At 37.5% G+C, this 13,284-nt stretch overlaps 2 protein-coding genes and 1 long non-coding RNA gene across 13 annotated transcripts in view; 1 reads left to right on the top strand and 2 right to left on the bottom strand.

Moving 5' to 3' along the window:
* The first annotated feature begins 498 nt into the window (after window positions 1–498).
* LOC138940777 (flagellar attachment zone protein 1) lies at window positions 499–6,147 on the top strand. 6 transcript variants are annotated; one of them, XM_070309991.1, is made up of 9 exons: window positions 499–524; window positions 1,591–1,672; window positions 2,144–2,474; window positions 2,763–3,147; window positions 3,245–3,436; window positions 4,895–5,037; window positions 5,115–5,279; window positions 5,366–5,528; window positions 5,696–6,147. In XM_070309991.1, exons 2-8 carry the CDS (start codon window positions 1,591–1,593, stop codon window positions 5,520–5,522), a joined length of 1,455 nt encoding a protein of 484 aa, XP_070166092.1. In that variant the 5' UTR covers window positions 499–524; the 3' UTR covers window positions 5,523–5,528; window positions 5,696–6,147. The 6 variants fall into 6 exon arrangements, with proteins under 6 accessions (XP_070166092.1, XP_070166089.1, XP_070166090.1 ...); XM_070309988.1 differs by lacking the exons at window positions 499–524; window positions 1,591–1,672 and having other exon boundaries at window positions 1,879–2,474; window positions 5,366–5,524; window positions 5,699–6,147; XM_070309989.1 differs by lacking the exons at window positions 499–524; window positions 1,591–1,672 and having other exon boundaries at window positions 1,879–2,474; window positions 5,366–5,524.
* Window positions 1,790–5,480, bottom strand: LOC138940778 (uncharacterized). Of its 2 annotated transcripts, XR_011448064.1 has the most exons (4): window positions 5,211–5,480; window positions 4,891–5,063; window positions 4,631–4,751; window positions 1,790–2,496 (listed from the first exon to the last, which is right to left on the bottom strand). It is a non-coding gene; the product is annotated as an uncharacterized lncRNA (long non-coding RNA). The 2 variants fall into 2 exon arrangements; XR_011448063.1 differs by lacking the exon at window positions 1,790–2,496 and having other exon boundaries at window positions 4,242–4,751.
* Window positions 6,148–6,668: 521 nt separating the features above from the next.
* Window positions 6,669–13,284, bottom strand: part of LOC138940775 (apoptosis-resistant E3 ubiquitin protein ligase 1) — an 86,114-nt gene continuing 79,498 nt past the window's right edge. For all 5 annotated transcript variants that reach the window (XM_070309981.1, XM_070309980.1, XM_070309983.1 and 2 more), the window contains exons 3-16: window positions 12,242–12,398; window positions 11,839–12,044; window positions 11,178–11,377; window positions 10,658–10,895; window positions 10,045–10,214; window positions 9,783–9,966; window positions 9,480–9,691; window positions 9,107–9,373; window positions 8,942–9,017; window positions 8,573–8,862; window positions 8,358–8,483; window positions 7,933–8,121; window positions 7,601–7,863; window positions 6,669–7,518 (exon numbers count right to left, since the gene is read on the bottom strand). In XM_070309981.1, coding sequence (XP_070166082.1) covers window positions 7,416–7,518; window positions 7,601–7,863; window positions 7,933–8,121; window positions 8,358–8,483; window positions 8,573–8,862; window positions 8,942–9,017; window positions 9,107–9,373; window positions 9,480–9,691; window positions 9,783–9,966; window positions 10,045–10,214; window positions 10,658–10,895; window positions 11,178–11,377; window positions 11,839–12,044; window positions 12,242–12,398 — 2,681 coding nt within the window. In that variant the 3' untranslated portion in view covers window positions 6,669–7,415. The remainder of the gene's footprint in view (window positions 7,519–7,600; window positions 7,864–7,932; window positions 8,122–8,357; window positions 8,484–8,572; window positions 8,863–8,941; window positions 9,018–9,106; window positions 9,374–9,479; window positions 9,692–9,782; window positions 9,967–10,044; window positions 10,215–10,657; window positions 10,896–11,177; window positions 11,378–11,838; window positions 12,045–12,241; window positions 12,399–13,284) is intronic.

The raw sequence follows: 13,284 nt of genomic DNA, 5'->3' as shown, positions 1-13,284 counted from the left end.
GGCGGACGGAAAGATCTCGTACGCGCGCGCGTTGAGACCTAGCACCGCTTGTTAGGACAATCGAATATATATGTCAATGGCGAATTTTTATATATTATACATTTCTGCGATCAAATTTTTCTTTTCACGCGCATACAATCGTATATTAAATTACTCTCGCGATTGCTTTTGCCGAGGCTCGTTGATAATGCATCCGAACAGCGCGTGCACTCGCGCTTTTCCGTCCATTTCTGAATATACAGGTATCTGTTCTTTATAGCTGAGCTGGCTGCACTAGTCTAGAATTTATCTTTTTCTCTCCACATTGGAAGAAAAAAGATAAACTTTAAACTAGTGCAGCCAGTTCAGCTCATTGTCAGTTCAATTATAAAGAACAGACCGCATGTATTTCGTCCAAATGTCATCGAGCGCTACACGTGCTGTCAGAGCTGTCAGATGATCCAGCGAAGCGATGGCGTCATTACGAAAGTGTTTACGAAGAGACTCGTTGCGCTGTTTATTCAATCGAACGAACTCTATGATAAGTAATCCAGACAGCACAAGGATGTCCTTAGGACGTCCAAAGGGCATCCAGGACATATATGTAGGATATCCTCAGGATATCCCATTGTAATCCTCAGATCTCCTCTGGATGTCCCGAGGAAGAGTAAATGATAGCCGTATATTAACCTCTGGAGAATCCAGGAAGATTCTGTGGAACATCCTAAGGATTTTTATAGGATATGTTAGGGATATTTTTCGTATGTTTCAAGGAGCAAATTTAAAAATTTAAATATAAATTAAAATTATGTTTTGTTATTTACTGCCAATATTAAAAATCTAATATTAAAAATAGTTCACCGTTTTTCAATATTTGAGGCTTTCGTGCTGTACATGAATATTTTAGGTTTGGCTCCCGGGTTTGAGTTGTGTAATATTTTCTAAACAATCCAATATCTATGAATTCCCTATGTTGGGATTGCATCAGAAACTGAACTGATAGAAAATAATTATATTTTTAATTTCCTGTCAGTTGCTCTTTGCAAGCTTTATATAATTCTCATGACCAAATCTCAAATACGAGTTCGCGTGTCGCATAGCGGTAAACAAACGAACTAGCGGTTGAATACTATTGTTTGTAAAGTTTTTGGAATGTTGCGAACAGTAACATTTCTCATGAAATATTAAATAAATAATAATTTTGGATATATGAAAATGTGCGCATCAAATTCAATTATTAATAGTAAACGAAATTAATGTTAACAATTAATTGCACATGTATATGTCCTCTGGAAATCCAAAAGACATCCAATATAATAGACAGGGCAGATATATCCTACAGACATCCAGGGGTTATCCACTGGACATTTATAGGACATTAATACTTATTAAAATACTTAAGATTTCTAAATTATATTAAATAGCCGACACAACTAAAAATCATTATGTATGCATATTAAATTTTTATAAATATATTTATAATAATATCTTAAAATATCCTACAAATGTCCTGAATCGTCCTGGACATATTCAGGATAATCCTGAGGATGTTTTGTGCTGTTTGGGAAATAACGATCAATTATTATGTATTAAACGCTATAAATATCCAAGATGTACGAGAAAACATATTACCATTTAATGGCGGTATCGGAATTAATTAGGAGCGTTGAACAACAACATATACATGTATTTGGTAAACAGCATTTTTTGAACTAACAGATAAAACGCATATGCATTTTTAAGATCGAAAAAAATTGATTACTATTTAACTACTATCTAAGACTCAATTCGGTTTATTTAGATCCCAGCCGAGTGTGAATAAAAGTCTCTATTATATTCGTGATAGAATCCGAGAGATAAATCTATTTATAATTTTATTATGTGTCGTACATATATGTATCCTGATATGTGTTTATATTTCATTTTTTCAAATGTTCCTGTATTAGAAGCACGTAAAATTATAAGCAGAATTTCTGTTCCGTATTATAGGATCACCCACAATATTGATGGGTATCAGTCGTTTGTTCGGGTAGCGCTCGGAATTCCCCCGTCCCCATGACGAGAGCCCCAAACAATCTCGATCGCATTCGAGGATCCGAATTTTATCCGCAAGCTGCAAACGGCGATATGCCAGAAACTGCTACTCAATCGAAACGAATTTCAGGCCCGCGAGCCGGAGCCGTCACTCGGGTGGAGACCAGGCTGCCCCGATGCGTGCAACGTAGACTACCGTGCGCTCCGGTGCCCGTAAGATGCCATCCACGACCAAGCCCTTACCGATGCGCCGACGATCATCGCGTATCCCGAAGACCTTACAAACTGGCGGTTGGTTTATCGGTGACTAGCCGAACCGGCACCCCAACATCGATCCCCAAGAGCTGCTCCGATCGATGCCCGCCTAGCGGTTGCTTCCTGGGCATCGGCACTCCTCGCTGCAAGAAGAGCTTGTCGATGATGGATCTGTTCGCCGTCGATCCCGACATTGGTGATCTCAAGTGAGGCCGCAAGTCAAACGCGCTGTAAAATGTTTTATGAATTAGCAAATAATATCGATAGTTTCTGACATAAGTATCCCATTGATGATACCATGCATTTCATTTCTCTAAATATAATAAAATAATTGTTAAAATTAATAGTACATATTTGAGATTTTACACCGTTAAATATTATTGTTAGTATTATTGTTAAGTATCATCGATGAAAATTTTATAGATAAAAAATCGGACGGCAATTAACTCCCCCGATTATGAGAATGCATATTAATCGGGGAGTATGTTGTCTAGGTCAGAGAGCGGCTCTACCGTCAGTCGTCTCGACGAGATCGCTGACAAATCCAAAGATATCTTGGCGAACGGCGGAAGCGGCAGATCATGGACGGACGCTACGCCGTCCTCGGAATCCGAGCAGGGCGAAGTTGCCGGTTCAGAGGATCTGACGATCCGAGCGACGAATATTGTGTGCCACATGTTAATGCTGAACGCTTGGCGACGTAGACGCGCCGACATCACGCAGCTAGAGCAACAGGTGGAGCACCTGCATCTCCAGATCGAGTTCCTGCGTCGATTGTTACTCGCCGAAAACGATCGGGTTGGCAGATTGAACGGTGAACTGTATCGCGAAAAGTCACAATTGGAGGAGACGACGCGCGAGCGCGACGCCATTAAATTGGTACGTCCTAGTTTTAATATTTTTTTTTTTTGCGTTATACATATATCGTTTATAAATCGCGAACATACTTCTTTTTATTCGAGTATTTCGTTTCCAGGAGAGAGACAAATTGGAAGTCGAACTAAAGCGCGCCGACGAGGTTTCTCAGGAACGATCGGTCACCGTGGGAAATTTGAAAAACGAGCTCTTGACCGCGCAAGATCAGTTAAAGGCGCTCGATAAGCAAATGGCGAAAGATCGGGAGAAGCTCTTAAAATTACGGGAAGATAAGAGGATTCTCCTGGATAAGGTTCCGTGTTTTCCTTTGACTTGAAAATTAATTGCGCGCTAGAGACTAGATAAATATTCTTCACTAACGATAAGCATATTTTTCTTAAATTGCAGACTTTCTGATTAATTCCGGATCATTTTTCTCTTGGCAAAAAAAAGTCGTAATTTATCACATTCTTCTAATGGGAAACTCTACATAAACAATATGTATTGAGTCACGAGACTCGCGACTTTCGACCGCGCACGTGAATGATTGTACGTATATCGTCCGCAATAGCGCAATGGTGATAAAAAATTGATCCGTCGTTCGGTGACTCATTGTTATGCTCGTAGGAGACGCGAGATCGCGACCTCTTTTTCCTCCTCTTCCTCCTTCTCCTCCTCCTTCTCCTCTTCCTCTTCAGGGGTGAACTCTCTCGTGCGAAATCCCTTCGCGTTCCACGAACTAGTATGACTCATCCCTTCCTTCTCTCTCTCTCTTTCTCGATCACCCTTTCCACTCTTTTGTGGAAGTTGGACGTCTCCAACGATTGTGATGTGAAGTAATATTGGCTCGCTGCATAAATGTAGGGAACGACAGGGAAATGTCATCGGATTTATATCTAGCGGATTCTTGATATAACAAGACTTGTCATAAATCCTTTAAAACGTGATAAATTGCAGTTTTGTAAAAATAATATCATTAAATGTTAAAATTTTGATATTTTATAATTTAATTTATTAAAAATTTATTTTATATTTTTTACGCTAAATTAAAGAAGAAATACTATTTTATTAAATTGCAAAAATATCTTGTAATATATTGTTTGTGATGAAAAGTCGTATATAACGGAGCATTTTTACGAGTATTTAAGCTTTTTTCAAATTATCTTTATTGTAACGAATGTAAAGTTGTTATCTGTCAAGCGCGTGCTCATGATCGATATAATATCATGCCGCTATTGAGTTTAACTTACGGCACTTGTGGATTATGTGCGACCCTAGTGACATCCATCATTTTTTAAAGATCGTAGAATTCATCTGCGAGACAGCGTCAGGTCAACGCACGACAAGAGAAATATAGCTTACGGGTGAATCACACCTTTCGCGTTTCGTCGGTGACTCAATATCATGTAATACTCCTTCCGTACCAGGAAGAAGGATCGATACTACTTGCCCTATTAACTTTTATTTATTGTGGAATATCGCGAAAAGTTGCGATACCAATATTTACCCAGAATTAGACGCATCATGTGTGAATCGTATATCCGTATGTTATATTGATGAATCCTACATTTACGCGAATGAATAATTATGCGGTCGCAGGTCCACCAATCTTGCAAAACATCCGGAATCTGGAAAAGAGAATTATACATTGTTCAAATATCTTTAATAATCAAAATATTCGAAAAATTATTTTATTTCGTGTAAAAATTATAAATCATTATATTCAAACTTTCGTATAGTGTTGTGATCTGTGACAAGAAAATTTACTTAGGTATCAGCCAGCGAAGCATTGGCAACAGATCGTCGCGTCAGAGCCGAAGAAGCAGAATCTACTGTCGAGGAGTTGCAGTTGCGATTAGCGGCGCAGGTGGCTCACGCCGAGTCTATGCAGGAACAGTTGCAGCGCCTTTCCAGGTACGATAGAGATTCTAATTGTGAATCTGAAACACCTACGTATGGAAACTTAACTCGTCAATAAACTATATAATTAGGGAATTACAAGTTACGGACGAGGAGAAGCAGAGATTAGAGAAACGTGTGAGAGCCAGCGAGGGTAACGCGAGGTCTCTGAGTTTACGTGCCATTACCCTGGAGAGTCAATTAGTCGATCGAGAAGCTGAACTTCGTCGCGTCGAATCGGACTACAATTCCCAGATGTGAGATTTATTCCAGAAAAAATTCTTTCCATTTTTAATCAAGTTCCACAACGTGTATTTTTATATATTGTCAACATCTCTGCCAGGACGGAATTGAGAGAGCTGCGAGAGCGATTACTACGTCAGTCTCAAGAAGGTGGCTGGAGTAGTCGGATGTTGCAGATTGCTGGGAGCATCATGCGCGCGTCAATCATCCGGACTTTCGCCTTCCTGTCCAGTGCTGCTCTGCCATTGCCGCCATAAGAGTAGGTAAATATTTTACGATACTAGCACTTGAAAAGATTCAACAACCAGAAATGATACGAGAATTTTTGCTTCGTTATTTTATATTCGTTTGACTTATTGTTAAACGCGCGGTCTGCGATATTATATAAGACAGGGAGCTGAAGAAGCTAATTTTTTGTATGTAAAATAAGCAGAAGGGACTTAAGAAGCGTGATTGCGACTTTCTGGAAGATGATTTTACTCGGAGAAAAACGTACCGGTCAGTTGAGGCAAATGTGTCTTTGGCCGTGAAAAGGAGGATGATTTACGAATGAAAATGGCAATTCGGACAATGACAAGGACATGCACTCGTAGGATGGTAAATAAATTGACAAGCATTAGCTTCTCCTTTCGTATTACGTTTAAAATTTAACATTGCAATCTTTTTTTTTTTCGAATTAATATTTAACTTTTGAGTAATGGAGTTTTTATATGCATATATACGCTTGACACACACCGTGGATAAAACAAGCGATTTTATCGCATTACGCGATATTTTGATTTATAGGGATCAAGTTTTTTCTTTTTTGTATGTAAATTGTATAATATAAGCAAGAAAATGATGTGTACTAAATGGAACTTTTAGCAGAATTTGTCTAATAAACGTGAGATATTACATACCTTTTTATCTATATATTTTTATATTCCTTCGTGTAACATGATAAACTGATAAAAATAAATTATCGTCAGAGCATTATCTGATGGCAGGTAACTACTGCGAGGCGTAGTACGATTTGCGATTGTTGGCCATTCGTGCATTTTCTTGCAACGAATTGCCCGCTATGGCGAGGTTACTACGTTTTAATTTATTATCCCTCTCTACTTAATATAATAATTACATATTACTGATTACTCTTACTGATCTTAAATAAATACGTATACATCAGAATGCGATGTTCGCATACGGTTACAATATTTCATTATGACTATGTAATCATTTTATTATTATCACGAGTATTTTGCGTTGATAAGAAATAATGCGTACTGTCTCGGAATACGATTGTATTTAGTACAGGACGTACACACTAGTTAGCTTACGTCATCCGCCATCTTCGACGTTGGAAGTACCGTATAATTGCTGTGCTGTAATCATATAAATGGAATAGAACGAAAGAAGTAAAAAACTGCTAGGCACAAAGCTTCAATGTATTAGTATCGTTTTTAAGTCGTTTTAACATATTGTGCGCCATTTGACAAGAACGTGTTGCAAAAAAAGGAAATACTGATAAATGGAACGTTATAGGTACACTGCTACGATGATCCCTTCATCAAATGCGTTGATCTGTCCTTATATAATGCTTACCTGCGAAGAAAGGAAAAGTTATATATGTGTATTTTGATTTGTTCTATCGTATGTCATTATACAGCGACGTTAACTACATCATCGTACGAGGAACGCATTAATGTAATTCTCTTTACGTTCACATAACGCAAAACCTATAACTACGCTACGTCTCGATATAATAATATTGAGCAATTTTGATGTAGAGGTAACATTGCTCTTGCTCTGGATATATTCCATTTTATAAAAATGTCGCCGCGCTTCAGTAGAAATTGCATTCTCCATACTCGTCGGAAGATTAGATTGTTCCTGATAGTCTTCGGCGTAAAATTGAAGAAAGATAATTCTAAAAAGATTTCTCTCTAACCGTCTACATATACAAAATGTGCAATAAAGTTACTATCCTTTCTTCTCGACCTCACCAACGGCAAGGAAGTTACTAAGGAGACAAATTCATGTGATAGGACTTATTTTCGCGAAAGAGGACGCGTGGATTTTTATCATCAGAGGAAAGATGGATACATATTTGTTGATATAATAACACAGTGCTGTTTTAATTAGGCTCGACTAGAAATTTAGCGGATTCTTGATTAGATCATGCCGAAACCTTCAGTACCCTCGCTGATGGCCAATAGCAACGCTCGTTCAAAGTGATCGTAGCATTCGTAGTCGGGTAAGCAAAGTTGGTTAAAGCTGGAAAAATGATATTAATAGAAAATTAATGAATAATGTCAAGATGCTCATATCCCGATGATATTCTCGGAACAAAACGTACCAAGTATGTGCCGTGGGTAAGTTAGCAAACGTTGGCGCAGCTGTGATCTGGAAACGTGGACTCAATTGTTGAAATCCACCGGGTGGCAATTGCGAGCAGCCCGTGGTAAACTGGAGTAACCGCGCCATCTCTTCCTGCGTAAAATTGCTCACTGCCGTCCAGAACCAGTCGAGCACTCGAAGAAATTCCGGAGAACTTCCGTTAGCTATGTGATGCGCGCGCAAATCCGCTACGCTGTATTCGCCGGTTCCGCATAACAGCAACTGTGAAAGTGGGTAGAGAGTCATCGCATCTTCGAAAGACAAATTGTCTCGAGCAGATATTTTACGTACCTCCAATTCATTTTCGTCGAATATTCCTAAGAGGTTATCGGGAATCAATTCGTTGAGACCGCGCAAGAAATGATCGATTTCGTTGCGAATGGAACTGGCAAGCCGGTGCTGAGCGAGCGCGTCAAGATAACGAAGCTTCGTGTCATTGGTCACTCGGATCTTACTACCACCAGGAATTAATTCCGCTACCTGCAAAATGTAGGAATATTAATAATAATTTTCGCATGGTTGTGCATTAAATTACATTAATATTCGTTTCGAATCTTTAGATCCAAATCTTTTTTTCTTTATTATTTACATTTATATATTCTAAAGATATCTTTGTTTTGTTTTTCATTTCTTGCAATAAATACAGCAGCAATGTTACAATAAATTCTCTCGAATAAGAGTTCGCCGTTACTTTCGCGAGATAAAAACTTGTTTACCTTCAACAATTGACCATCCTTATCATATTCCTCTTCAACGAAGTATAATTCCATTTCCTCGACATCATTCTCGAGAATGTACTTCACTTTACTTAAATACAAATCAGGATCGTCTTGCTCAAAGTACTAGCGTCCATAAAAAGAAATATACATTTATTAATTTATATTTTAAGAATTTTTTCTAAACTAAAAGATGAGCTTTCTCAACACTTTACCTTGTAATGTACTCGAAGTCCTATAATCTGCGCCAGGAATGATCTGGTGAATCGCGCTCGTACTAATTGACGATAAGAGCCGCCGAGTGCCGACTCGTAAAGACACTTGCCTACGATACGTCCAGCAAATTCGTAATGCTTCAATTTAAGTTGCGGCGGCCGTTTCGGATTTGGATGGACTAATGCCTGCTGCGACTCTCCAAACGATGCGAACAGACCGTTTCCCGGATCGAACAGCGCGGCGCATATCAATTCGAACCATTCGCGTCGCACACCACCCCAATCAACGCCTGTCGTATGAAATAACGATTCTTAGATAATTATTTGGTCAAATCGATCTTTGTAAAAATTCCTAAAACGCAAATCTACCTTGTTCGCCTTGGAAAGTGATTTCAAAATTTCGGCACCACTCGCTCACGGAAAATCCTTTAGTGGCCTTCATAGACTTAACAAGAAAAATGTAATCAATGTACATTCTTATAAAAGCGACGCTCTCATAAAAAGAAAGTTATCATAAGTTAAATTTATATTTACCGATTCTAAAAGCTTATCGCGCTGCACTTTCATCGACAATTTTTCGTGATAATGCTTCTGATGATGCTTACGGACCTCATGATAGAAAAAGTCTTGTTTATCGGCGAATGTCTCACTGCCACCGATGTTTTTCAAAAGAAATAGAGTAAATGTAGCGGCTATTATATCGCGGTACAGAGATATTAATTCAACGGGTGGTTGACATCCATCGTCTATCGAGAAAGGATAATAGCCCTCGTGCTGATTAGTCGAATTTTCAAAATGGAACTATAAAGCAATTAGAAAAATAAGAAATTACACAAACCAGCAACAAGAATTGACAAAGTAACGACGTGCATGTACATATATAATAATTTCTAATGATATTACGTACCTTAGTCGAAGGGCACAATCTAAATGTTACGAGTCTTTTGGGAATGAATTTTAATAAATATTCCTTAATCGTAAGTTGCTTCGGCGAGATAAAGCAGAAGACTTTCTTTGGTTTGGAAAATCTTTCCCCTTGCATGCCCAGCAGCTTCGCGACATAACAAATATCGGGATCCTTGGACGCTACGTTATTATGTACCATTCTCGCAACAGAACCTAATAATAAGAAGAGAAGCAATATACATAAGTGCTTTATACTATGCGGTAGGAAAATGTCTTATGAAAAAGAGACGTATTTTTTACATACTCTCGAGCACAATGATATCAAAATCTCCATTGTGCAACTGCAATCCAGCTAAACTGACAGTCGCATGATAACATCCGCCTTTCGGAAAGCTTACTTTCAAACGAATTCTTTGGTTTGGAGAATCGTAGTCTAGTTGAATACAGCAATCTACCTTCATCGATCCTTTATCTCCTATACTACCGATCTACGGTAAACGCAGATACAGACAATTAAACAATAGTCGTTAAGATTTTTTACTTTCGCAATGTATTTTTTGATTTACCTGAGTAATATTAATATTATAGCCTTCAGTGGGTTGATCCCTAGGTCCAAATATGCACAGATTGTCATATTCGTCGCGTGGTTCTATTGTCATCAAATGCGCTATTCCGGCTGTACAAACGACAGTAGAACTTTGTCGTACAAAGACCGTCTTATTTGGATCCGGGGGGCCTATGTTAAATTATATATTTCATGATATAATATTCTATAAATTTTTCGATCAAATAATTTGGAGTTAATTTTTACTTAATAAAAATATCAAGAAATAATTATACATTATTGCAAATTCTCAGTTTCGAATCTTAAATATCTGTGTAGCTAGTTATAAAACTACAAATCTGTTAACGTAAAAACTACTAAATAAAAAATAAAGTTTCGTTAAAATTTTTAAATCTAATTTCTGAAAAAAAGAGAAAAAGAAAAAGAGAATCACATCCTTAATCACATAATTCAAAAACCATCGATTTTTTAAATATTATATACGTTTTTTATATTCATATATATGTCATTGAAATCGTAAGATATTCTTATCGTATGATTCAATTTTATTTTAGGATGTATCAGATGTATTAGATTCGTATCGACTGTATTTTACATGCGTCAAGTATATATACCAGGAAGGAAATTCTTAAGGAACGGGCTGCCATGAACATGACACGATCCTATAAGTACAGCTATTCGATATTGTCCCGCATGGCGGACCGTAAACTTGACTACAGCAGTATTCGCAGCTAAGGGGTCGGTGCCTCCCAGTTCTATTAACGTAGCTACCCTGCGCGTATCTTCCGTCACCTCTACAATCAAATTATCCTTGTCGCATATCGGATATGGCTGACCGTTGCGCTGATAAAACTGCAAACAAATATTCTTACATGTAATCAATATATTTAGCGCCCAGAATATACGACTAATCAAAACGCCATTTTTAATTGCTAATCACACGTGATCTGCTTCATAATTAAATTGTATTATAGCTTTCAAATATAGATCGTTGTGCTTAGTTGCGATTAGTCGTTGTTGTGATTAGTCGTGCATTAAAATAACTGTTTTATGAATGTGTTTCGTGTTTCACATTTTACGCGGATTATTTCTTTGGAATGTAAATATCCGCGGCGGCAGAGCCGCTTTACTCACCTTTACAGTAAAAGTCATCGTTTCGCCGACCAGCTGAGGCTCTTCCCATTCGAAATGAACGCGGCAGTTACTCGGCAATAAATATTTTCCTGTGACGTATTGCAGAAGAGAATGTTTCGCTTCGGGTGCCAGAGCGGGCTGTGTCATAGCAGCCAGAGTAACCAGTCCTGCCACCGACACGGAAACTACCAGCATACCGCCTGGCGAGTATAAGTATTATTTGTTAGCTTTGTACATATTTAATTAATGGTCTCTACTTTCAAATGCGTGTAAAACGTTCAACAAACGTTCAGAAAAGAATTAATAAAAAATAATAAAAGATTGGATATAAAGAGAAAACCGAACCTGTTTTAATGCTTTCTCTTTAAACGTATACCGTTTTAATTTAAAAGACATTGGTAATTAATAATAATTTTATTAATAAGTGTTTAATTATTTGTTAATTTATTATTATTATTAATTTCTCAGTGATAAAATTTTATTGCGTTTCATGTTTTATGCCGCGCAAAGATAGTATAAAAATCATTTCCGTTAAAATTGCCGTTCTCAAACTGTTACAATTGTGGCGAATCCACTAGGCATACGACAATAAATCCTCGTTCCGGAGGAAGGATTTCGTTTCACCGAAATAGAGAGAAAACGGTGTTACATAAACTCGTACCCCATGTCCAAGCGTCCTGATGTTGGCTGTTCTTCACAACGGCACTCCACAGATCCGCTTTTAGAGTTTCTAAATCTTCCTTTGAAGTAGGCAACGTCTGTCTGGCCTGTATCCATCGTGGTAGATCCTTGCCAAGGGCTGCTCGTGCCGCATTGTCCTCCACCCAGTATACATCCTCCAGGGACATCACCTCCATCTGCATCAACCTGACAAAGTACATCTTCAAAGTATACGTTCGAAATATACTTGACAAAGCATACTCTTACAGGCCTCTTAGAGAAAGCTCATTTATTTTAGCGGATAAGAGACAACTAAATAGGAAGGAAAAGTTTTATAAAACTCCAATGTAACTTACTAATTAAGAAATTATTGAACTATTTATATTTGTGCAAATTTCTCTTACTTTTGATAATAATTGTGTAGGCCATGATCCGTCAACCATTGACGTAGCACCAGTCTTTGCTGCAGCAGACGCGCGGCACGCTGCAGACGTTCTTCATCCTGAGCCGGAAGTTCGGGAAGCGCATCGACCTCACCGCAACTCGCGAGGGTCGAGATGCCTGTTAAGAGAAAAAGAATCATGCACATTCTTCTGGCACAAATATATGCGATTAATTCGAAACGAAAAAAACAAGGCGATAACTCAAACATCAGAAACGAGCGAAAATACAATTTCGATCATCTCTGAACTCGCACATACGTATCTTGAATTTTCTTCCAAAAAGGGACAAAAAGATATCTTTTTGTTATAAGGCACAACTTACATATACACTTTTCATCATATCATTCACGATTCTAAAATACAGGGTTGGGAAAGTTACTTTATAAAAGTAACTCGTTACCGTTACCGTTATTTTTTCTAAAAAGTAACTCGTTACCGTTACTCGTTACCAATTTTAAAAAGTAACTCGTTACCGTTACAGTTACTAAAAAGTAACGAGTCGTTACAATTTCCGTTACTTTTTTACAATACAAACTAATAAATTATTTTGCATAAGAAAAACTTTTAAAAAATTGTAAGCAAGATTTCATTCAAGGTTTATTACAAAATAAATGATTAAATTTTATCGAAATTCTTTATTAATTTTTAATAAAATTTGTTGCTCCATAGTATCATCATTTAAATGTCCTCTTTGTGGTGTTAATACAGAGTCACCGATGCTAAACATTTTTTCTACAGATGCATTGCTTGATAAAGCTGTATTATATTTAATAAAAAGTTTTTTAAGTTTTGGATAGTCGTTTAACATTTCTATATTACAATTATTTGATTTTAAAAACCGTTGCAATTCTTCTTGTTCAGATTCATTTTGCACCGTTTTTTGCTCAAAAATGAAAAAATCATCGTGATCGTCAGATTTTCCAGCTTTTGAAGAATTTTCAGTTGATCGGATTCCCAATAAATCCTCCAAGTAATTTTCAGCACGTTTTCTTTTTTCTCCGGTT

The sequence above is a fragment of the Polyergus mexicanus genome, unplaced genomic scaffold (genome assembly GCF_030449975.1).
Source record: "Polyergus mexicanus isolate NDT 795.1 unplaced genomic scaffold, iyPolMexi1.0 SCAF_17, whole genome shotgun sequence".
Lineage (NCBI taxonomy): Eukaryota > Metazoa > Arthropoda > Insecta > Hymenoptera > Formicidae > Polyergus > Polyergus mexicanus.
This window is presented reverse-complemented; position numbering and strand designations above follow the sequence as displayed.